Source organism: Notechis scutatus, chromosome 3, assembly GCF_049901735.1.
Source record: "Notechis scutatus isolate UNSWTSFEM ecotype Mainland chromosome 3, rNotScu1.2, whole genome shotgun sequence".
Lineage (NCBI taxonomy): Eukaryota > Metazoa > Chordata > Lepidosauria > Squamata > Elapidae > Notechis > Notechis scutatus.
In genome coordinates this window covers 30109454-30135020 of record NC_142011.1, presented here as the reverse complement: position 1 = coordinate 30135020, position 25567 = coordinate 30109454, and the positions used below count along the sequence as shown (strand labels likewise).

At 32.9% G+C, this 25567-nt stretch overlaps 1 protein-coding gene across 2 annotated transcripts in view; it reads right to left on the bottom strand.

Moving 5' to 3' along the window:
• The window catches only part of PTPRT (protein tyrosine phosphatase receptor type T), a 687970-nt gene that overhangs the window by 106419 nt on the left and 555984 nt on the right, over nucleotides 1-25567 (bottom strand). The window contains exons 12-14 of one of the 2 annotated variants that reach the window (XM_087959374.1): nucleotides 19707-19980; nucleotides 14760-14796; nucleotides 7130-7186 (exon numbers count right to left, since the gene is read on the bottom strand). In XM_087959374.1, the coding sequence (XP_087815500.1) occupies nucleotides 7130-7186; nucleotides 14760-14796; nucleotides 19707-19980 (368 nt within the window). The remainder of the gene's footprint in view (nucleotides 1-7129; nucleotides 7187-14759; nucleotides 14797-19706; nucleotides 19981-25567) is intronic. The other variant, XM_087959375.1, reaches the window with a different exon arrangement.

The window sequence follows — 25567 nt, the reverse complement described above, 5'->3', positions numbered from 1 at the left end:
TGTCTGTTTTCCCTGCTTGTCTTTGTGGAAAAGTGTGTGTGCATGTCTGTGTTTGTCTATGTCTGAGTGTGTTGGTGTATACACGTGCATGTGTGTGTGACTGTTATTGTTGTGGATGATCTAAATAAATGATCAACTATGGTATTTGTTTATTTATTTATAAGCCACTAGAAGCAAGAGACTCTCAACAAATTAGAATCCCAGCAATTAAATATCAATGCACAAATACTACTGTCTTAAACACCTTAGCCAATCTACAACAAACATTTATTTATTCCGCAAAGAGTTGGATGGGGATATGAAATTCAGAGCAACAGTCAAAATTCCTCCACACCAATAGAATTATTCAGCTCTTTTAATTAATAATATGAAGACTAAGCTGCTATAATATTTTATGCCAATATTTTATTCTACTATAAAGTAGAAAGAGAAGAAAAGGATGACCAGCATCAAGGTGCGTAGACTTAGTGGCAATTGGTAAAGGAGGAGTTGGAATGTTTGAAGGACCATGTTAAGGACAGATGATCATAGAGGAAATCTATCTGAGAGTTGACACCAACCTGATGGCACATAATCAATAAAAACATAAATAAAGGAGACTGGTAAGGCTGAGGAACTTAGATAGGTTTTCATATGACTTTCCTAATGACTTATCCTCTAAACTATCAGGGAGGAGTAAAATAATGGCTGGAGTACAGAGTATGATACAAATAGTCCCCAATAATTTCTAAAATTAATTTTCTATTATCTAAAGTCTTCAATAGTTACTGCCATAGATAAATTAACTAAGATGTTACACATAAATTATCCAAGTTCTTCAGTTAACTGTAGATGTGTATCATGTCAAATGTCATAATTTATCAACAGCTAAACATTTAAAACTGGAAAAATATTGTGTTTGTCTATAGCATTTATCAATTATATACAAAAATCTGCATCATGGTGTCAATAGAAGGTAGAATTTTAAAACTGTTTGTATTGGAACAATTTTATAATAGACTTTCCATTTTTTTAAAAAAGCTACATTTTTAACTGATTCATTTCATTGGGTTTCTATTTTTCCCTTTAGGTCTGAAGCCCTAGCTGTGCACCACTAAAGGTAAAAAGGTAAACAGAAAAATGTATTTCAGGTCATGCAGAGGTGATCATGAAGCTACTGTCAGCAGTGGTTTACCACAACTGCATTTTTTTCCAAGTTCAAACAGCTTTCCTATCTAGCTGCAGAATAATATGGAGAAAAGGCAAACTTCAAAGTACTTTTTCCCCCTACAAAACAAAAGTATTACACAGTCTTGATGTATAGTCTAATGCTTTGTTATAACATGGAATATTTTCTGAAATCTAGCAAAAAATGCCCCTTTCCTCATGTCAACAATCGTATCACTCCAGAAAAGCTATGTCTTGAGATGGTAGGGGGAAAGATTAAGAGCCATAAACCTATTTTATAACTGATATTAATAAAACCTCAAAACACACCAATCTAACATACAAAGCTAACAAGTGATTCTTACAAAACACTTTCTTCATGTTTTATCAAGATGCTGGCTTTACCAGCTTTCTGGAGCTTTCAACCTCTTTCTTCCTTCATCTCTCTCTTTGTCTTTTCAGGACCTGAACACAACTGGCAATTCAGTAGCATTATGTTCAGAAATTAAGCTACAAAAATGTGAAATAAATTTTGTAGGACTTTAGCTGGAAGTCAAGCTATTCTCCAAGCACCTGAGGGCAGGACAAGAAGCAATGGATGAAAACGAATCAAGGAGACAAACAACCTAGAAGTAAGGAGAAATTTCCTGAAAGAATAATTAATCAGTGAAAAAACTTGCTACCAGAAGTTGTGATGCTCCAACATTGGAAGTTTTTAAGAAGAGATTGGACAACCATTTGTCTGAAATAGTATCGGACTTCCTGCCTGAACAAGGGCAGGAACTAGAAGACCCCAAAGGTCCCTTCCAACTCTGTTATTCTATTCTAACTGAACTTTTTGAGAAGATAGCTATTGTACAATGAAGCTTTTTCATGGAAAAAGCAAGTTAATAAAATGCAAAGATGGTAGCATATGAGTGCATCTGTGTAAGTATGTGATGTCTGTGTGAATGTGTATGTGTACTGAATTATAAGCCCTGTTTCATCATTTAAAGATTAGGGGTTCATTGATTCTGAGGCACCTAATATTTTCAGCAGTGAACGAATATTAACTTTGCCACAAAAGTCCCTTATGACGAAAACAAGATTTAGGGTTTTCAAAGCCCGATAAAATGAATAATAGTTTGTAAAAAATTACTAGCCCAGTATATGTGCAGCTCCTCTATTATCAGGAAAATGGTTAGCCAACTCCTCTGTTCATCAGACAGTTTTAATGAAGACAATTAGAAATGCCTACTCTAATGAATTTAGAGATAAACTGAAAGCTGATTAACTAAAGTGAGAACTTTCAGTTGTCAAGATTTTGGTAATCTAATCTTTTTAATGTTCAATAAATTTAATTGTAGAGGACTTTGTGTCAGAATATTGCTTTTTTATTAACATTTACCATCCCAGATTTCTTCAGAAACACGGTGAGAAAATTGAGCACAAGATTCTTATACCTTCAATTTCTTAGAATTTTTTAGACTTCAAGCCCAAAGTAATTAATGCTTTAAGTTATATTTTCTAAAAATTATATATCTGGCTATATACAAATTTCATGTCTCATTGATAATGCCCTTGGTGCCTACCACTTTATCATGTGAGTTTTCCCATATTAAAAACATGTTTTTAATAAAACAGTATCTGCATGGACTGCATGCTACTAAACCTCAAGCCTTATCTTTATTTCTAAATACCTATACTTAGAAATAATTGCAACCAATTCTGAATGCTTCTTAAGTTTGCAGTACAGTTGACAAAAAATGGGAGGGACAACTAATATGCTAAAAACAGAAATTATGTTAACATGATTTCAATAAGTTTATGAAATGGGTTGAAAATAAATTAATACAGATGTGATATTTTTCCTTTAAGGAAAAGAGATCAGATTCATAGGTATAAAATGAGGTATTCTTGCAAGATCCAATCTGGGTCAGTAACCAGTACAAGAGGTTTATTCTACTGAGCTTTTGGACTTTTTTCCTTGTGCTGTCAAGCCCAAGCCCAAACCTCTGGTCTCAGTGACTGACCCAGATTGGATTTTGCAACATTATCCTGGAATATGTTCATGAAGGACTCTTGGTTTCTTAATAATACTTGTGAAAAAAATACTACAATAATATTTAACTGCAGAAGGCTGTGGTGGTACAGTGGTTACAATGCAGTAGTTAGATCGGTTCAAGGTTGACTCAACCTTCCATCTTGTTGGGGACAATATGCTGACTCTGTGAACCACTTAGAGAGGGCTATAAGGCACTATGAAGCGGTATATAAGTGTAAGTGTATTGCTTTTGCTAAATTGCAATAATGGAGTTATAGTTTCTGGGTAATGGGTAATAATTATTCTCCTCCATCTGATGTTTGTCATACTTGCCATCTTGAGCAACATTTTATTGTGAGATTAAAGGAATTGAATATGTTTAGCCTTGATGCAACAACATTTTTCAAATATGTTACTATAAGGTTGGTCAAGATATGACTTATTTTTCAACATTTCTAAAATCAAATCATGGGAAAATAGACTTAAATTGCAACCAATCAAATTCTATTTAACTATTAGGAAATTATTTAACACGAAGAACAATTTAACAGCAGGAAACACTATTATTTCATGATATAATGATACATACTTTTCTGTTATGGTAAATTATTGGACATAATCTAGTCTATCTGTATTAAAAAATGTCATAATTCCTGGAGTCAAAAGGAAATGTCTTTCCTTATAACATTTTATTTGTATAGAAACACATGTCACTCTACCAATTCAAGTGGAAAATGTTTATTTTATACATAAAAATAGTTAACAAATATACAAAGCAGAGATGGAATTTGTAGATGTACAGTGAAATGAAATAGTACCTGAGCCTTCTCAAATTCTGTTAACTGGACTGAGAAATTTCTAAAAATAATAACTTTTAGTCAAAGATTTTAAAAAGTTTACTACACAGATTTCTTTGCTACTGTGAGGTAGAAACATAGATTCATCACTGAGATAAATCCCTTAACCATGCCCTTAACCATGGTGTTAGTTTAATAAATTTAAATCAGGTTGTTTTCTTACTTGCAAAACAAAAAATGGGCATGAAATAGATAACACAAGGCAGTTCTGATTCTGTGTGAATGTTTCCTGGTTGCAAAATTATCCCCAATTCCATATTTTCCAAAAGTGCTCACAAAAGAGTCATGACCAGTGTAAATAAATCTTCCTTCTTCAAAAACTGTATTTTCAAAGCATTGTTATTAAAAGTTTATTATATTGCATGTATTATTTAGCAAATACATGCAAAATGTAGTGATGTATTAAGGATGATAATAGCAGAATCAGAATAAGTACTCACAAAAGCTGAGGGTGGTTTATTAACAGGAGTATGGTCTTATCATGAATTTGAAAGCTTAGCTTTAAAGACACTGGATAGCTGTAATATATTAATTATAACCTTTTGAAATAACCAGAGATAATTGAAACTTGTACTTTATGTTGTTTTGTTGAAACAGTTTTTGTTCCTCAAGGATCAAAGTGTAATATTCCCTCATTACAATGCTTCTTCCTTTCTTCATATAGGTTGCAATAAACTGAACAAATCTCTGCAAAATGTATAGCCATTTTGGATAAGTGATTTACTGCAAACTATCCTTTTCATTTGTCCTACTTTATGTAATAAAGGAAATATTCTCTAGGTCATTTTTACATTCATGTAAAGTGTTCGCTATTTCTGAATCTTCTGGTGATTGTTTCAAACATTTCTTTAATACTTACAGCTGAAACTTAATATTAAGAAACGTTTCAGTTCAATGATTATGAACTCTCAAAATGCACAAGAACATTTTAAAACATTATGATAATTCTTTAAAAAAAGTTTCTCTTATAAACTGAACAAGCATGTCAAATTTAAGTATTTATTATACTGAATATAACTATTGTTATTTCCTCAAGTTGATCACGGCAAGAAATAAATCTAGATTTTAGTATATATTTTGGAGTGATTATGCACAGTCAATCTAACCTAGGAAGTAATGCACCAAAATTGTGTGAAAACAGAACAAAGAAAGAACTTGTCAAATGAATTGTGTCCAAGTACATGAAAAGACAAATAACAAATAATAGATTTGACTTAAGTGAAAAAAGAATATTTTACAAACAACATAATTGTTTTAATAATACAAAGAAGAAATCCTAGTAAATTAAATATTATTTAAAAGAACAGATTTTTGATGTTATATAGCTATTCATATATTGAGGAGTGGGTAAATCTGCCTTTCTTTTTGTTCTAGAGGCTATTATTTCCTATACATTCTGCCAGTAGCAAATTACAAGTTGTGATGATGTCTGTTGCGGCTTTATCTCAATGTGCACTCAGAGAGATTAATGGATGTCCTATTTACTGGGTTCTTTTTCTATTTTACAACAAATGCTTGTAGGAGCATATCAAGAAGAAACATTAAAATTCTGCCTAAAAACAAATAGTGTAGTAGCATATTGCCTTCCAAACCCAAATTTGGACTGCTATTTAGTAATTGTCCTCAGATGTTAAGTTTTTCCAGGCTTCCAGGGGAAAAAATAGCTGTTTTCCTTTCATGTTCCCACCTGAAAGTTTCTTTCTGATTTCGATTATGTTGTCTTTATATCAAACTTTACTTCTAGAAACTGCCTAAACAAGTCCCTTTAGTCTCTTGAAATCTTTTTGAAAATGATTTGCTTTTGTCTTCTTCACATGGCTGAGAAGGCATGCCTGAGCCACAGTCAACCAACTGGTTTTGTGCTTAAGGCTGGACTAGAAGTCATGATCTACTATTCTGTATTGTGGTACCATAACTATTACACCAAACCAGCCCTCATATTTTGTACAACTACAAGTAATACTCTGATATTATTACAAGTACCACAATCCTAATCATGTTACATTGAATATTGAGGGAAAACAGAAAGATAATTTTTGCCCATATTTTCATTGGATAAATATATATTGGCTTTATTAGCTTGTTCATGCAATTCCTCAAAGGTTCAACATGCTGGAAAATGTGACAGAGAAATTTTCCATTACCAACCAAAACACTCTCCTTAATATGAATAAATGGCAAATATATTATAACCCTTTCCTGAATTTGTATTATGCAACTGTATGCATTCCTTATTCAGAAAGAGGAATGAATAGAAAAAATAACATCCTCCTGTGTTATGAGGGGAGTCAAAGAACCTTTTACAAAGCAAAACTGAGTGTAGATTCTTCCTTCTATTTGGAATAAAGCAATGCTAACATAATTTTCTTGCTTGCTTTCATTAGCATCAAAAAGAAATTGATGCTTGGAACCATTTCAAAGATAGCAAACTTAAGCTAACTCCATTTATTTAACTGAACATAGCTCATCTTTGTTATAAAATTATAAATAAACATAAAATTATATGTATATACGTATATAATTTTAGACTTCCTTGGATTCCATTTTGTGGTATGGACTAGACAAGATTTTGACAAAATTCATGAAGGAGCCAAATTAAACATGCTGTGTATATCAACTCAAAAATTAAACTGCTTGTTTTCTGACAAGTGTAATATTTTCTATCCTGACAGCCCATCTCAAAAGATATTTAACCCTATTCTAATTCTTTATTTCTGGCTTTATTTTTTTTCCTATATCCTTTTTTGATTCTCATTTTTTAAAAAGAAATACTGCTACCAACTTGCTTTGTTTATTAGGAAAATATTGAGATAAATAATCCAAAGATCACTACCTCCCAGTATTATATCTGAAACTTTAAGGCTAGTTTGGCAATGGAGTGTCATTCTGGATGAAAGTATTATTTAACTGCTTTCTGCAGATATTCAAACTGCACTGATGCTGGCAGAGTGTAAAATTATTAAGAAATATGCTATTAAACAAATCAGAATGATAAATGAGAGCGTACATGTTTCAACATGCAGACAATATATGACATAACAATCCAGTAACTGTCAAAATGTTTGCATTTTTATGACAGTTCCTTTCCTGTACTGATAGTCACCTGTGCTCATGAGGCTGGGTGGGTTTCGGGTAGTCACCTGTTGCCTACCTATTACTGCTAAGAACAAGAAAAACAGTTTCCAGGCAGCATGCATGAGAGAGAGAAAAGAAAAAAGGAAATAAAAATAAAAATGTGCCACTTCAAAAAATTGCATTTTAATCCTGAAAATTTGCACTCAAAATTTTAATATACATATATACATATATACATATATACATATATACATATATACATATATACATACACACACACACACACACACACACACACACACATGAAATAAAGAACCATTTATGAGCTCTCTGCCTGGGTTTCAATTATAATTAATGAAATATGTTCTGCATTACATGAATCAATTGCATACCATTCATAAGCTAATGCAATTTTCACAAATAAAGTGTTAATGCTAACAGATATTTTTTGAAGTCAAGGGAAAAAAATTAGTTAACACGAGAAAAAGAAAAAGAAACCCATACCAGATTAAAGAATATAAAATTTACAGTATATCATTAAAGAAACTAAGGATGCAACAACAGATTTTTTTTTACAATTAAAATTCTATGGCAGAGAACAAATAAATTGAGGCTTAATTATTATCTTATTTGAAAGGAATGCTTGCTTTACTAATGATGCACATTAAGGTTGACAAACATGTTCACTGTATTTTTTTTTTTAAAAAAATCTGGATAAAGTCCCACCTCTTTCTCATTTAAACATAACTAGTTTGTCATGGATACAAGTTCAAGTATGAAAAAGACTAAAGGCACAAAACAGATTCTACTAATAATAAAGAAAAAAGGAAGATAGTTTTATATTCATTTGAGGGATATGTAGGGTATTGCAGTAGCTCAAATGAGTAGATCAATCATATTGTCTGCATGTGTGTTTGTAATATACTGAACATTATAATAAATTCAGGAAATTCACTATTTGGAATAAAACGGGATCTGCTGCATATAAATATCAGACGCATATACTTTTCATTTCAGCTGACTTAACTGAAAAGAAAATTATTTGCATTTTTGTTAAATTTATAAATGCACATATACACATGAAGGGTACAGGTAGTCATTGTTTGGCAACTTGTTTAGTGATTGTTTGCATTTATGATGGTGATGAAAAAGTAACTTTAGAACCAATCCTTGCATTCACGACCTTCACAGGTCTGTAAAGCAGAGAAAAGCTGAAGTAAACACAGTTGTGGCTTGACAGACAACTCCTTCCCCTAACAACAGAGTTGTGGTCACTAAACTTTGAACTGCTTCAGAAGACAATTTTTGCTTTATTCAAGGACTGATCAAAATGTCCATGCCTCATTTTTTAATTGGGTGAATATTTGGGTTTCAGGGTAAGTAGTCATGAGTTGATTTCCAAATGATTATGGAAAAAAGAATTAATTTCTTTATCAATGTTTTCTTCTTTTTCATTATTTTTAAAGTTCCAGAAACACAGAAATGACAGAAAATCCTGCTAGCCAGTTTTCTCCTAAATAAAATAGGGATTGCATCGTATAATGGGAAACTTGCATGCATACTTCCCCCCCCCCCCAGAATGAATTCATCTTGCCTGCAGATTATTTGACTACCATGGAAGGAATACTGTCTTGAAATAATGGAAATTGGTAAGGTAAGAAAGTATCTTCCAGATGCTGATATTAAATATTACCTTTCTTTCCCACCCCTCTTTAAATTGTTTCAGCCCAGCCCACCTTATTTAATTTCATGATAGAGAGTTTCATTTTTTATTTCATCCAAATTCCTGAAATGAAAAAGAATTAATCTTGACTTGTTTTCTAGGTTCCTTAGCAATTATCATGGGGCTTTATGTTAGATACACATTTTACTAAGAGTAACATAATACATCTTGACATTTTATACCAACTTCTAATATTTCATTTTAGCGGCACTGGTAATTAATGGTTGTAACTGGAAATGCTATCCCATATCTGAAGACTATAAGGCTTCACAATAAGACCAGATATTTCCCCAGTTTATTCAGGAATGGTAGAAGATGGGCAAAAAGAAATCAGAGAAAAAATAGACCTCCTTTGGAGAAGCAGTTTTTGATTAAGTGCATTGTTAAGAGCCATGGTGGCACAGTGGTTAGTACTGCAGGCTACTTCTTCTGACTGTTGGCTGCCTAAAATTTGGTGGTTTGAATCTCACCAGGCTCAAAGTTGACTCAGCCTTCCATCCTTCCGAGGTCCATAAAATGAGGACCCAGATTGTTGGGGGAAATATGCTGACTTTGTAAACCACTTAGAGAGGGCTGTAAAGCACTGTAAAGCAGTATATAAGTCTAAAGGCTATTGCTATTATAAATGGAAAGAAGTTACTAATCTTTCACTACCTCAGAAGAGAGAAGAATGTGCAAAAAGCACAAGAAGTTCTTTACTTACGATCATTTATTTACTGACCAAAAGTTACCATAGTGCTTATGAAAGGGACTTATGACAGGTCCACACACTTATATTGTATGTTTATTAATATATTTATTTGTATCCCACCTTTATTATTTTTATATAAAGGTAGTCATCAAAGGTAGAGGTAGAGGTAGTCATCAAATTTATGATTAGTTGCTTAGTAACCATTTGAAGTTATGGTCTCCCTGGAGGTACTTGAAACCCAGTGTCAAAGTTCCAACAATTGTCCTCAGGTGGTATTCAGCAGGTTCTGACCAGTTCTGGAGAACCAGTAGCGGAAATTTTGAGTAGTTTGGAGAACTGGCAAGTACCACCTCTGACTGGCCCCACCCCCATCTATTCTCTGCCTCCTGAGTCCCAGCTGATTGGCTGGGTCTTCTTTTGTTGCCCTTCATAGGTGAACGGAGCTGGAAAGCAGGTTAGTGGGGTGGGGAGGAATGGGATTTTACAGTATCCTTCCCCCAGGAGCAGGGAGGGAATGGGGATTTTGCAGTATTCTTCCCCTGGAGTGGGGAGGGAATGGAGATTTTACAGTATCCTTCCTCTGCCATGCCCACTAAGCCATGCCATGCTCACCAAGCCACGCCCACAGAACCAGTAGTAAAAAAATTTGAATTCCACCACTGAACTGTCCCTCTCTTGTGGTCATATGACTGCACCTCAGGCACTTTTGTCATAATTTCTAATCAAGTGTTTTACTCCAAGCAAACTCCATCTTTACAGATATAACTCAAGAGATTCCTGTTACATGTTTAGCATCATTAAATATAGGTTGAAAGTCTTCACATATACAGTTCATTGACTTCTGCATAAACTAGGAACCTGCATAAAAATGGTTGAGGTTTATATGCAGGTCAACTTTTTAGAAATAATCTGAAACCTTGTATGATGGGGGCAGTTCAAATCTCCGGGGTGATGCTACTCCAAAGAGAAGGCACTACAAAAAAGAAAGCATACTTCCTAGGTTCTATTAGATGACATTGATTAAAGAATTGGACACAAAATGTATCCACTTGATCAGGTTTTCTAGGACAAGCAGAAATGATGGAGAAAAGATGATCCTTTAAATGTTCTGCCTCTATAATGTGGTTATTATATGATGGCAGCAAACATCTTGAAACCTTTCAACTTTCATTTCCAGAACTTGATACTTTGTAATCTTCTCCAATTCTTTGTTTTATATTCTACTATCCCCTGATATTGCCAAATTTTTATCCATATTTTCTTTTTTTTCCCATCACAGCTGAACATGTTATAAACTAAGACTTCATCAATTTGTATTGAAAAATCATACAATATTGGAAATTACTTTTTTCAACTCTATGTTCTCACCAATTTTTCTGTACTGACACATGATAATTTACTGTTCACTTTTCCAATGAATAATTTCAGTAACTGTTACATTGTTCTTTTTAATGTTTATGTGATGTTGAAAAATCTCAACATTTGATGTAATATTTCTTCTGTTTCTTTGCACAATATGCACTTTGAATCATTTGATGATATTTTAATTTATGGTTTTGATTGCATTAGTTCAAATGGCTTGCTCTTGAGTAGCCAAAATCAAACCTTCGTTTTTGTTAACATTTTTTTGCAAATATTTCAGTTCTAAGCCATTGCCAGTTTTATCTTTATCCACTTTCCCCTTGATCTTTTGGAGAAATTGACCATGATGTGCTTTTCCTTGCCAAAATTCTATTTGTGTTTTTATTAAATTATTTTAATATTCATGTTTTGTATCATGTATCTTTAGTAAGTTTCAGTTTTTAGCTTAGTTCTTGACTGTCATTTACATAACCGACTAATACATGTTTTTCTTCTTCAACAGTTTGTTTGAATTGGAACTTCTGCTTCCATTTTTGTAGGGCAGGTACAATCTATCAATATTAAAAGAATATAATGCATAGTAAATAGTCATCAGTTTTCTATCTTTTGATCCAAACTGTCCAGTTCTGCTTTTGTCCTGTTAATTCCAGAACTATTTTGTTTCATACTTATTGACCAGGTATTGATGACTTTGATGTTGTATCCACTGCTCAATTTTGACTCACTCTAACTTTTTTCTTATTACACATTAGTGTTATTTCTAGAATTCCTTCTTTATTCAGATCGCAATTAATAGATCACAAGCATATATACTAATTTGCCACATACTTCAAATGCTTACATGTTTCTTTTCAAACTCTTTTGATAGATGCCTAACAGTACAGATTTTTCCTTGTTATACTTACATTACAACTTTCACACCCCATTGCTAAAAACAATTTCTCTTTAAAAGAAGATTTTTTTTTCTACAAAAGAACAGGGGAATCAGAGGGAAAGTAATCTTTCTATGCTATTTTGGGAAAAAATATTAATTATGAGTCTACTTCAGGCATTAAAGAGAAAGTAGAGAATCCAAATTTCTTGGTATGAATCCTTAAACAACTGAGAAATTAACTGACGTTTTAGGATTCTCAAACTTCACCAAACTATAACCATTTAAAATAATATATGAATGATAACTGTACATGCAGCTTTATCATACTTGAGTTGGGCTTAGCACTTCTTTTTACCTAGGTCATCTTTAGGTTTTATATTTTTTTCTAAAATGCTTGGTTATCTACAGCATGTTCTCTTTTCTTTTCTTTGTCTTTCTGTTTTCCTTAGAATATTTTATTTTTTTCTGTGCAATAAATAATATTAAATTAAAATACTTTTTCTATTTGAAAACCTATAAATAAAATTAAATTGATAGGAAGGATAAAAATACTGAATTTCACCATTGCATATACTTCTACAAATACCCCAAAGGCCATTGATACATAGATACATGATTGCATCATACTGAAAGTCACCTGCTAATCATTTGCCAATTACAATTGGTTTAGCCATACTCAAAACCTGCTTTGTATATTTTGCTCCTTAGCAAAATGGAAGCAAGTTTTAATAAATTATCCCCATTATACAAGCTGGTATAAGCCTTATCAGTTACATATTCAATGTTGTTCACTCTGAGATCCCATTGTTTTGGTTTTCTTTTCTTTTTTTCTAAATACAGATGTAGACTGTTTTTTTTTCTAAGCTCAGGAGAGAAGCTGTGAAAAATGCTAAAAATTCTACCACCCCAAAAATATATTTCTTCTTTTACTTTCATTAATTTTTGGGCAAATTAGAAGGGAAAGCCTTTGGATGACAAGTCTGAATAATTAATATTTTTCTTCTGTCTCCAATTTAACATGACTCACATTTTAAAAGGATTTTTGATGTCATTTTAATCTGATTCTTTAATTTCATGACAGTTGCAGAAAAACCTCCTTGTGTTGCTGTTACCACAGCATGGCTTTCAGACAGATATTTCTGCATTAATGTTTCAAGACTTTTTACCAATTCCTTTCCTTTTTAAGCAGGGGATATAATACAAAGAAATATTACATTCAGATGTGATCCAGTGACTAAAATCTGAGATCATCACAGGCCTTTTCAAAGCTTTGATTTAACCAAGGTATACTGAATGATCATAGGATTGCTAACATCCAATAATGGATATGGCACAAGAAAAGGAAGAATGCTGAATGGGTCATAGGTGCTGGGTTTACACATAATGATAAACCACAAACCTGAATTTACAAATCTCACTATTTTAAGCTGGAACTAAACAAATGTATTATGCCTCAGTTTGGAGGCATTTTATAGTGGTGAATTTAAGTAGAAGATAACTTTTGCTGATGGAAACAGCTGTCAGTATAATTATGAATTGTTCTGACTTTTTTCATTTTGTGGCTAGTTAGTATTCTGTGATATAGAAAACAGAAGGATAAGTCTGTGTAAATCATAGTGTAAAGACAAGATAAAGTCAGTATCATAGAAACAGGGAATGGAATTGGGGTTGCTAAACCAACCCTTTGATGTTGTAACTATAGCTAATGAAGAAAAACCAATAAACTTTATTGTCAATGTGAAAAATATATTGTGGAGCAAAAGGCTAACCTATAAATGAAGTTTAAATGTTATGACGGACTCCTTTATTGGGGTTCATAACTATGCTCTAGCTATTTCCTTTAAAATAAGAGACCAATGAAGATATTCATGACTCCACTGATAACAGTTTTGTTATTCAGGAACATTATTTTAAATCACTAAATGTATAGATAGCTACTTGTCTTACTCCTTAATTATTGTACAGTAAGAAGAGGTTTCCCCAAATATTTAAATACTATGTTCATATTCAGTGAATTTTACATCTTGACAGTGATCATTAGATTTCACATAAAATTACAAGAATAGAATTACAGAAAAAATAAAACTATAACATGAGAAAATAGGCATTGACATAAATTGAATAATAATAATTCTATTATTCAGCTTGGTACCAAAGTGAAATTTTGGGGAAAATGTCTACATTAAACTGATTGTAATACAGTTTTAAAATATGCACATTCTCCCCATTTCTGCAACTGTGTTCAAGGACATTTTTACTGAGGAAAATTATTTGGCAGACATGAATTTCTCTAATTTTAGTTTATGTTACAAATAAATTGTACTATTGACACCTTTGCTGGCAAAGCTACCTGCTTGATTCATGTCTTTCCAAAGGAATCACATCTCTGTCATTTAGATTGAGGGATGTCAAATTTATTTTAGCAAAGTACCACTATTCTGTTTAGATTAACTTAGACACTAGTATGTGGCCAATGGTTTGATTTAGCAAAGTACCACTATTCTGTTTAGATTAAGTTAGACACTAGTATGTGGCCAATTGTTTGATTTCTCATTTTAAATTACCATTAATTTTAAGTCATTCTTGTCCAGGTCCCTGGAGGCACATCACAGAACTTGAACAAATCAAGACTGAACTTTTAGATATTGTGAAAACACTCTCATTGGAAATCAAGGCATGTGCTCTCTTTTGAATTATGTTTACCAGCTTGATTATCACTTCCATATAATTATCAAAACTGAAAGCTCTGCCTGGAGTGTGGTATTCTTAAAAGCATAAGAACTATTTGAAACAAAGTAGAGGGAAAAAAGCGAACTTAAAAAAAAACAGTGGCTTTTCTGGTTTAAGTCAACATATGGATATTCCACTTTATGGCAGCCCTGTTATTCTCTGGTAACAAAAGAAACATTCAGGGGCATCTTAAAGATCATAAAGGTACTTGTATTTTACATCACTGCAGGAATTTGTTTCCATAATTTAAAGATAGGAGAAAGAGATCTTGAACATACCTTTGGTGGCTAGTCGGACACAATTTATTTTGGTTTCCTGCAAATGACAGAACATGAAAGGACATCAGATTGTTTCTTTATGAAGCATTTAAGAAGGAACAATATCCTTCAGCTAGAGTCATACATAAAGAATATTTCTGGAATATCTATGCCTAGCATAATAAATATAGAACTGTGCACACAATGAAAAAGGTTTAGAAATGCTGTGGACCTGACCTGAATGCAAGCATACATTCCTCATCTACTATTCATTTAAGGGAACATGATATTTTTCAGATTCCTATTGCTTCAAGAGTCACCCGAACTTTGATGATGAATTCCTTACAGGATATCCTTTTTTTTTTTTTCATACTTATATGGAAACCTGAAACAAGATCAGGTTACTTTAATGAACAGCAAAGAAAGTCTCTTCTGCATGAGACTTGAAGCACTTCAAATCACTTTTGAAGAGTATTCAGCCCTACTAAATGCAAATTGATACCACTGTGCATAAAACCTGAGTGCCATTGTCAGGGAAAAGATTGGGGATATAAATTAAATTCAATATGCACATTAGTGAAAGGGAAATGGTGCAGTCTGCAAAAAGAACAAAAATACATTGGCATAAATAGAGTCCTCTACTGTCCATCACACTCTACTTGGACACCTTCACAAATATATACAAGGAAATGCATATTTGAAAAAGATCTGTCTAGCATAAGAATATAAAACTTGAAAAAAATGTTTAAACTCTACAGAAAAGTGTTAGGGACAGTTACCAATCATTTCATTTCTTTCTTTTTTTTAATTTTTTTTCTTTTTTGGAAAAAAATGTGAGAATATAAATTATAGAAAATTTTTGCAAACCCTACATATTTGATTTAGACTCATCTACATACCTTTTGTTCAAAAATTATGCATAATTTAAGAACACACAATTCATACCCAAATGATATATAATCAGGTTATACCTTGCAATTTGTCTTTATGGTTCTGACAAAGAAATATTTGTTGGGTGGTAATAAAATACAAATGCCACTTTCTTCCTCTCTTTTATACTGTAAAACATATGTCTTCAAGTACCAGATTTTGAATAAATGATTGTATATAAAGAACTTTATTAATGTGGCTATTTTATGCACATTTTGCCTGTATAAATTATTGTATATAAAATTATAATAGCATTCTATCAAATTTTAAAAAAATAGAACAATACTTTATTATAGGAAATATATTTTCTGGTGGGATAAGATTAAAAACATGATTCTACATCTGGTGATGCCAGTATTATTGTATATCATATTGTATAATTTCTTACTCCTAGAATACTTCTTTATAAGTAGACTGTCCTACTGCTATCATTTCTACCAGCTGACAAACACAAGACAGCAACTGTACCAGATTAATTTTTTAAAAGGTATTATCTTCCACTTCAAACATATTCAAAACTTCCTCCAAGTTTAAAAGGAAACAATCTGATTCAGAGAGTAGGAGAGTCTAAAAATAGTTTAACCTCATAATTTGAATGTCCCACAAAATCATCCAAACTTCCATCAAAAAATAATAATTCAGTCAGATGCATGGACAGAGGCACAGGCAGAGTTTTATGATTGACAGATCTAATTTCCAGTGATAAAATGCCTTTATAAGGGCTTTATTTTTCTATTTACTTTCTTTTGCTTCAAATTACACTAAATTTTAACATAAGCCCCATTCAGGTATCAGACTTCCAGAGTTCATGACAGAAGTGCTCTGACAAGTCCCAAACCCAATTGTCATTAAACTGAAATTGGTTGCTGGGCATATTTGGCAATTCAGAAGAGTTGATGTTCACCTCTCACACATTGATACATCGCCTTGCAGAGAGTCCACTAATCCTTAAATTATTCTTCTTATTATTTTTAAATGTTTGCACAAGGAGGACAATCCACATTGCTATACTTAGTAATCAGTGGTGCTGCAGATTGTGGATGGGAAAAATTACTTTATTCCATAATGTTTCCCTGCTTCTTAGGAAAAAAAATAGTTCAGCTTTGTGTTTCAGTACTGATACCTGATAGCTATAATATTGCTAGTATTGGTATATGTGGGCATATTTGTATTAGTCTGTGACACATAAAATAAAGGACAGGGATAGATCAAAGTCTGACATCTGAACACTGTGTACTGCCAAACCAAGTTACTTATTAGTTTTGGTTGGAATTAAATTCTGTCTTCTTCTTCCTAGCATTATTCCTGTGCTGTGGCAGGGTCTGCTTAAATTCTGTATTATGACTAATAAGAGGTATGCCTTCTTGTCATCTGATATCCTTCTACTATAAATTAGGCTCAGATAATAATAAGTCTACTATGAATTCCTATTCCTTCTAAAAATACATGGGTGTTTTCCTCTAAACATTAACTTATACTATGTTCTAAAACCTCAGTAACATTTCCTTTGGAATAAATTTAAATTTTAAATCATGTGAAAAAGTTGTCACCCCCCCCTTAAAAAAAAAAAAGCAGGTTTTTTTTTTTCATGTTAGAGCTTCAGTTTGTGACCAAGTTAAGCTGTACTGTAGCCATTCAGTCTTTTCTCTCATTAGCTAAGACTGTTACACTGAAAATGACACAATAGAAATTTACATATTATGTCTGTTAAATTGTGACTAACTTAGATCAGCCATTCTTTGGCTTTTGTTGCACAATGTGCCATTTTTGGGATAATGTGCCAAATTGTCGTGTTCTAGTCTTGGGGTTGTCATAGAGGAATTGAATTTTCTGGATCTCCACCCAAAGATAGTCTAAATAGAACATACGTGAAATTGAATATTCTTTAATTTTATAATACAAACCATCTTTTTACTGGAATGTGTGATTTTTTTCACTCTGGACTTGTCAAAAGCAAGTTACTTAAATGAAATATGTCAGAGTTGGGTGTAAAGGGGGGGGAAAAAGCAAAAAATTGTATAGATAAAATACAACTGGTTCCTGATTCAATGAGATTGTGCAACAATGCACAGGAATGTTAAGAGTAGAAATATGCAGCCCCCGGCATGTTATTTAAAATTCCAGAAATCCTGCCAAGTGGGTGGAGTTCAGGGATTCAATCTTTCTCCTTATAAACATATTTTTGAACAGTATAGGAGATTTAAGCAGTACAATGAGTGCTTTAAACATTAGATTCATAATACAGCATCCCTCAAAAAAAAAAAAAAAACACACAAAAAAACCCCTTCCAAATCATCTAGATGATTTTTCTGATGGAGAGAGAGGAGCAAAATATCTTAAGACTCTGTAATTTTTAAGGTATCAGTATTGTGCTTTGTACACTCAAACAGATTAAAGTTGACAAATTTCAGCCAATGATACCACCATATTACAGCCAATGGTCTCTATAGCCTTTGGACAGGACACACAATTGAAATACAAAGTCAAAAAAAACCTTGTGTGTTTTCTGGATGCACCAAATTATTTTTTTTAGTCTTAAAGTTTTTGACAATCTCGCCATTAGCACTTCTTAAAAGCTCAGCTTTTATTACCAATATTTTAAATGTAAATATAAAAATCTCACAAGATTTGACAACCTTACAAGGTTTCAGCAATTATTAATGTATTCATTTAATTCTTACTGACTTATTTAAAACATTAAGCCTTTATATCTTGCCTTTCCTCATACTGTTCTATTTTTTTAAAAAAAAATTCTGAGAATCCTGTCTATGGTTGTTGAGGATGCCATAATATTCTGGATTCTGCTGTCTAACCTCAGAATAAATCCAAGAACTTTATCAAGGGCAGAAAGCAATAATTAGAAATGAAGACAGAAGTGAGATTACAATTTTTATCCTGTTAAACCATTCTGTTTATATTACTTGATGTAAATCCTTCTCCTGAAGAAAAAAAATCAACATTGAAATTTCATTTTTTACTGTGACCAATTCATATTTAATTAAAATATCACAGGAAGACGAAGAGCTAGGCATTGATAAATAGATAGATACAAATCTCATTAAAGGAGGCTAGTCTGAAATTGTGTTGAAAATAGGAGATACTATTTATTACAAAAGAATTTTAGATTAACAATGCGATCAAATAAAAGAGGATTTTTTTAAATGTTCCATTTCAATACCAAACAATGTTTATAAAGTGAAGTTGATGGGAGGAAAGGGGACAGCTGGAAGCAGTTAGAACTGGTACCTCTTATTAAATAATTATAGAATGAAATGTAAACTTGGATTTTTTTTGTTTTGGTTTTGGTATATCTGCGTCATTTGGAATTATATTAGCTCTTGGGCTGTCATTATTTATGAGTTGGAAGGTGCAGGTCTTCAAACAGGAATATAAATCACAACCACACATATATGTTTATTGTTCCTCTCCTTAACCTTCACAGAAAACTTGAGTGGAGATTTTCACCTTCTCCCAACAATTCTATGCCTGGGCAACCTCTCTTGTGCTGGTTTACTCTGCAGTTTATTGACAGAAAATATAGTCTTTCTTCCTCTTAGAGATTTTGGTCAGAATAACAGTGGTGGGGTGGGTGGAGTCTTTTTTCTCTTACATCAAAAAGATCTTGGCTAAGTTTTCTACTTGGTTTCCTACTGCAAACAAGCTCATGGATATTATATCTGCTCTGGTGGCCTAGAAGTGGAGCTCTCACCACAATCAAGAGGCTGTGAGTTCGATCCTAGGTAGAGGCTAATATTTGGAATAAATTCTCCTGCTTGAGCAGGAGGTTGACTAGATGACCTCCAAGGTCCCTTCCAAGTTTGTTATTCTATAATATCTATGTTGCAATGGACAGTGACAATTATTTCAAATTCCACCCACTTCAAGCAAATATGTTATACACTTCCAATACACTTGCAATAATACAAGAAGCATATTATCAAATATTAAAACAATCACATGGTTTGGCATGTTTGTTTTTTTTAAAAGATCCAGGGGATTTATTGTTAAATTGAGTGATTTTGCTCATGATGCACTTACCCCATTTGCTTTACTTAGAGCCTGAAAGTAAATGCTGTAGCTTTTCAATGGTGAAAGTGGAGCATTCCAATAGCCATTATAGGTTTTGTTATCTCCTACTGTGAAAGGCTGTGTAACTGGAAGATTGACTGGTTTCAACTCAGCTGCAAAGTAATGAGGGGAGTCAAGATTTGAAGCATTTTTGTAGCTCACTGGAACAGAAAAACATTCAATGATGTCTGCAGCTCTTCGTGATTTCTGTGGCCGTTCTTCTTTTACAACAAGCTGGTAGACACTGAAAAAGACCAAGAAAATTTAATGGGATAGGAACAAACAACTTTTTGAGTGTAAGAGAAACAATCTAATTTAGGAGACTATTGGCAATAAAAAATGGACATCTATCCAACTGTCTGCATTTATTGTAGAAAAATCCCAAGAGTTGCATTGCTGACCAGCACTCTACAAATGTAATAAGTGCAGAAAAGTATTAGAATTGTACTGCAATGATGTCGGCCTGAATTGGATTGGCACTTGGCAGTACTCCTATTGAACACTTCTGCTGCTTCCCTGCTACAGAACTCAGCTGTCCACTAGATCACTGAGAAATTTCCCATGTGTATAAGGAAACTGATTGGATCCATAAGGTACCTGGGATAAATTATCTTAATCGTCCCACACCCTCTAAGGACAGTAATAACTGTAAGTCCCAAAGTGACCAGATAGTGATTTGACCATGACAAATGACTGCAGTTGATGTCTTTTATCTTTAGCTTGCACATTGCTTGCTGTGAGGTTAAAAAAAACAAAACAGGGTGAATTGGAGCTGTGATGATATTTTTTTAATTTCATTTTCAGATGTCAACTGGTTTCCATACTTTAAGTCCAAATGATGACCCAAATGAATTGGAATGAAGAACAGAAAGAAAAGGAACAACAAAGTTTTGTTGAATTCTGAAAGGCTTATAAGCATATTCAACTGAATCCTCCTTTAGTTGTTGAATGAACATCACTTGTGTAAGGGCCACCCTGATACAATTAAACACTTTGGAGCTGCAGCAAAATCTATATCCCTGCATGAATTCATAACTTGTGTAATTATATTGAAACCTTTAATAGAACTACTATGATTGCAATAAATTGAATGATTGACATGGTTGAGAAGCCAAGTCAGAAAAAGGTTAAACAAGGTATGAGATTATATGATCCATAATCACAATACCTTATAATTATACCTTCTGGTCCTAAGTGTTTTAGTTCAAAAAGCCCTAGAGTCTGGAGGGTGAGTCTGTCTTCAAAAGTAGAATGGCAAGAAATTGAATGCAAGAGTTGGAAAAATACAAGCAGTTCTTGTTTATTGATGTCCTGTTTAATGACAATTTGAATTTATGACCATGCTGAAAAAGTAACTTTACAAGAGAGAGAGAGGGAGAGGGAGAGGGAGAGGGAGAGGGAGAGGGAGAGACAGAGACAGAGAGAGACAGAGAGAGATATTCTTGGGTGGAAATTCAGCAACAGAGTGATCAATGTCTGGAATACTCTACCTGACTCTGTGGTTTCTTCCCCAAACCCCAAAAACTTTAACCTTAGACTTTCTACTATTGACCTCACCCTTTACTAAGAGGTCTGTAGGGGGCGTGCATAAGCGCACCAACGTGCCTACCGTCCCTATCTTATTGTTTCTTTTATTTTTCTTATATGTATCCATGTATTCATAACTATGTTTTTACTTATACCTATTATCTTGTAAGCAATTGACAAACCAAATAAAATTAAAAATAAAAATAAATCAAAGTTTGAACAGCCAGGAAGAAACTAAGAAGAGAAGCAGATTGGAGACCTGATCTAAGAGGAGGAATCAAAGAGCCAAGAAGAAAAAAGTGGAGAACAATAGCTCTACAAGATTTTGTTTTATTTTGTTTTGTTGTGCAATGAGAATTTTTGCCAAGAGACAGAGGAAGAACATTTCTTTAAATACTGTGCTTTTGAAATGTACTTTGCCTTTGAGGGAACTCCTCCATCTATTGTGTGTGTGAGAAAACAGGCTATTAATTCTGAGTGAGTCTTATTCCAGATTAATCCTATTGATTCAACAGCATGGCATTGCTTAAAATGGTTGTATGTGTTCTTTAATGTCCAAGTGTTTTAATATATCCTTTCCTAATGATGTATGTAACAGCTGTAGAAAGTTCATAAGAAAGGTGTGGGTATTTTTTTTCTTATTAAATGCCCTGAAAGGGGAGAATATTGTTCTTCAGAGCCTCCCGGCTAAAACATTTGACAGCAGGGTTGTTTACAATTCTAAATTACACACACAAGCACACACACACACACACACACACACATACATACATACATACATACATACACACACACACACATACACACACACAAAAGAAATAAATAAGAAATGATATCAAGATATCTGGAACAATTCAGTTCCTATGACTTCTCCAATAGTATGTGAAAACGACTTTGGGAGACTGGAGATGGTAGTGGTGATGAGATACTGCTAGAGCACAATCATATGTGGGGATGGAGACAGGTTCCTGCAGCTGCATAACAAGCAGAGAAATAAACTGGGAAAAATCTTCCCTAACTTCTCAGTCTGTAAAAAGAGACAAAGGGAGATTTGTACTTTCAGACTTGCATATTTCTGTCAATGTAGCCCTACAATAAAGTAGAATTTGTTCATTTGTTCTGTTTGCTGTGTGAGGGGAGGCAGACAATTTTCTACCTCTTACATTATCTTTAATCAATTTATCTAAGAAATGGAAAACTTGTTGAATGGGATTTGCTGTCTTTTTAGCAGAGTTTGGCAACTCTTCAATAAACATTAATTTTCCCAGTTAATTTAATGTCATATATAATGTATTAAGTAGCATCTAGAATTCTGAAAAAATATAGCTGTCTAAATTATTATCAGAAAGCTTGCATCTATCATAATAGAGTTCATTCCTATTTTTCACATGAATTCATCAAAACCTACAAGGGTAGCAAGAGTGCTAAATTTCTCTGTAGTATTTTTTGCTTATTTTGGTTTCAAAATGCATCACTATCTTAATTCAATATTCCTTGATATCAAGGCATTTTTATATTAGAAGACACAAAAATATAATACTTTATGTTTTAAAACCTTCTTTTTATCTTAAGACCCTGTACACATTATCTTTTCCTGTGTGCTAAGGTCCCAAATAATGTTATCAGAGATGGAAAATCAAGAAGACCACTTCTGTTCTGTCTTGATAAGTTCAAACAATGCCTCACTCTGAATTGGATTCAGGATCAAAGCCCAAATTGTAATTATGCCCAGAAATTGAAAAAATAACTTACATGCACAAATTAGAGGTGTATATGCCAAATTTATGTTAAAGTAAGGAAATTTCCAACTGTAATATAATGGATATTAAGCATAACGATTTCAATGAGCCAGATTCTGTTAGAGATTGGGCTCAAGTAATGAAAATTCTGCTTAAACTCTTCTGTATAGTTTTTAATATAAAATATGGAACAACTGAATATACCACAGTTGTTACCATACCTTTTATTTTTGTGACCCTTTAATCCCTTGTATCAAAAGAAATCCTGGACTAAAAGAAATAGACATTGACGTTAAAATTGCTAGAAGAAATATTAACAGTCCCAGACCTTTTGAATAGAGATAAGGAAGTCTTAAAAAAAACTTGTTGAAGATGAAAGAAGCTAGCATGCTGTTAGCTATAATTTATTATTTATTTTGTTACCTGATTTATATGTCCATCCACTTGCTAAACAATTATGTTAATGTGCAATGCCAACCCAATGCAAAAAGATGAAGAGGTAACAGCCTTTATTTTCTTAAGCTCAAAAATTCATAGAAAAATTGAACTGTGACCATAAAATAAAGAGATGGCTTCAATTTTAGAGAAAGATGATAAATCTAGAAAAATGTTAAATTGCATAGATACATTATTCTGATGACAACAATTGTAACATATAGCTATGAAAACTACCATCAGAAATGAGCAACAAAACTTTGTTGTCTTTCAATTTTACTCCTGAAAATGGATATTTTGGATGACAAGAATAACAAAGTAATTGAAATCTGGTTTCTACCAAAGATTCTACCATTAACTTGGAAGTGGAACCATTACATTTTGCTCAGGACATTTACAAAGCAAGAAACTTCTTGTCTCCCAATTAAATGAGTTTACTATGAACAATGCAAGGAAACATTGAAACACAAGCACAGGGATAGATCCACCTTACTAAAACTCTGGGTATCATTGAACTTAAACCTACATTCTATGCAAGACTTGTTGGAAATAAAGTCACTATTTCAAATACTTATTGCAAAAGATCATGCAGTATCAAAAGGATTAAATAATGGTTATAATCCCATTTTAAATACTGACCTAAAACAATAACATTTATTTGGATTTATATGGACACCCATTTATGAAATACAATTTTGGCAGGTTTATGAGAATAATAAAAATACAGTAAGATGCAAAACCTAGAGTTTTAATCAAGAATATCCAATCCATTGAGCAGGACACTGTCTAAATTCCAACCTCAATTTATTTTAATACATGAAAGAAAAGCCAACTCTATATTTTGGTAGAAGTGGATCTCAATGAAGAGTTACTATGGAAGAAGGAGCTTCCTAGGTTCTTCTAGACAATGGCATTGAAGGGAAGGGGTCTGCAGCATGCTCATCCTATCAAACCTGATGGAAGAGATGGTCCCACAAATAGCTTGGCCCTGATAAAGATAGGGCTTAAAATAATCAACACCTTGAATTTACACTAGAAGCTAGAACAAAACTAGGAGCCAGTACAGCTTGCTCAACAGCAGTATGATATAGGCAAACCAAGAGCTATATCATATAGTTTCACATATTTTGGATAAGTTGTAATATTTTTGGTCTTCAAGAGCAGCCCCAAGTAGAGTGCATTGTAGTGGTCCAACTGAGAAGTCACCAAGGCATGAATGATGATAAGCCCATGAAATGTATTCTATAAATTTTATTATTCCCAAAGTTCACAAGAATCCACATAAACTTTCTGTAATTTTTTTTGTTAACTAGTTCTTATAGACAAAAGAACTCTTGGTGTACTACACTTACACTCTAATTGGTTTCTTTTGTATCTTCACTATGCACTTATGACAATTCCTGGTTGTATCTTCAGTTAACACATTAATGCAAGCGTTTCTTTTTCTAGTTTGAAGAATTATGCATTCATTATGGCGGAAAATTAATATCTCAAAGCAAACTATAATTAGGAATTCTTCATTTCAGTTTATGCTTTTTCAATTAGGCTCTCTATAATTTTAATCATGGGAGCATTAACATGTTTCCATAATTTATATACCTGTGAGTCTTGAAATGTCTCAGTAATATACAGAAAAATGGGGAACTTAGTCATCTCTTTTTTTTGTGTTTGGGTCCAAATCATAGAAGGAATTTGTTCTAGGTAGCTTGGTATAAGGCATAAAAAGATACAGAGTGCCATATTTGTGTCTACTCTGAGATTTTCCATCCCCCTACTTATGGCAACTCAGGAACAAATCAGGGAAGCTTCATGAGTTGACAACTATTAGCTACAGTAGATCTGATTAATCTATATTGAGTTTCCACAGGGGATACTCATTTATTAATTACTGTTATATCCAAGAAGTATCAGGAAGAAAAAAAAAGTTTACAAATAACATCATACTATTCAGGATAGTGAGCTCAAGTAATCTGGAAAATGATGAAAAAAATCTAACAAAATTACATTACATGAGCTCCAAATATTTGAGAGAATAGAAATGAAAAAAACTCAAAAAACTGCACCAAAAATAACCAAAAAACAAAACAAAGCACTAGTAAATATATCAGGTATGCAGATAGATTTTGAAAA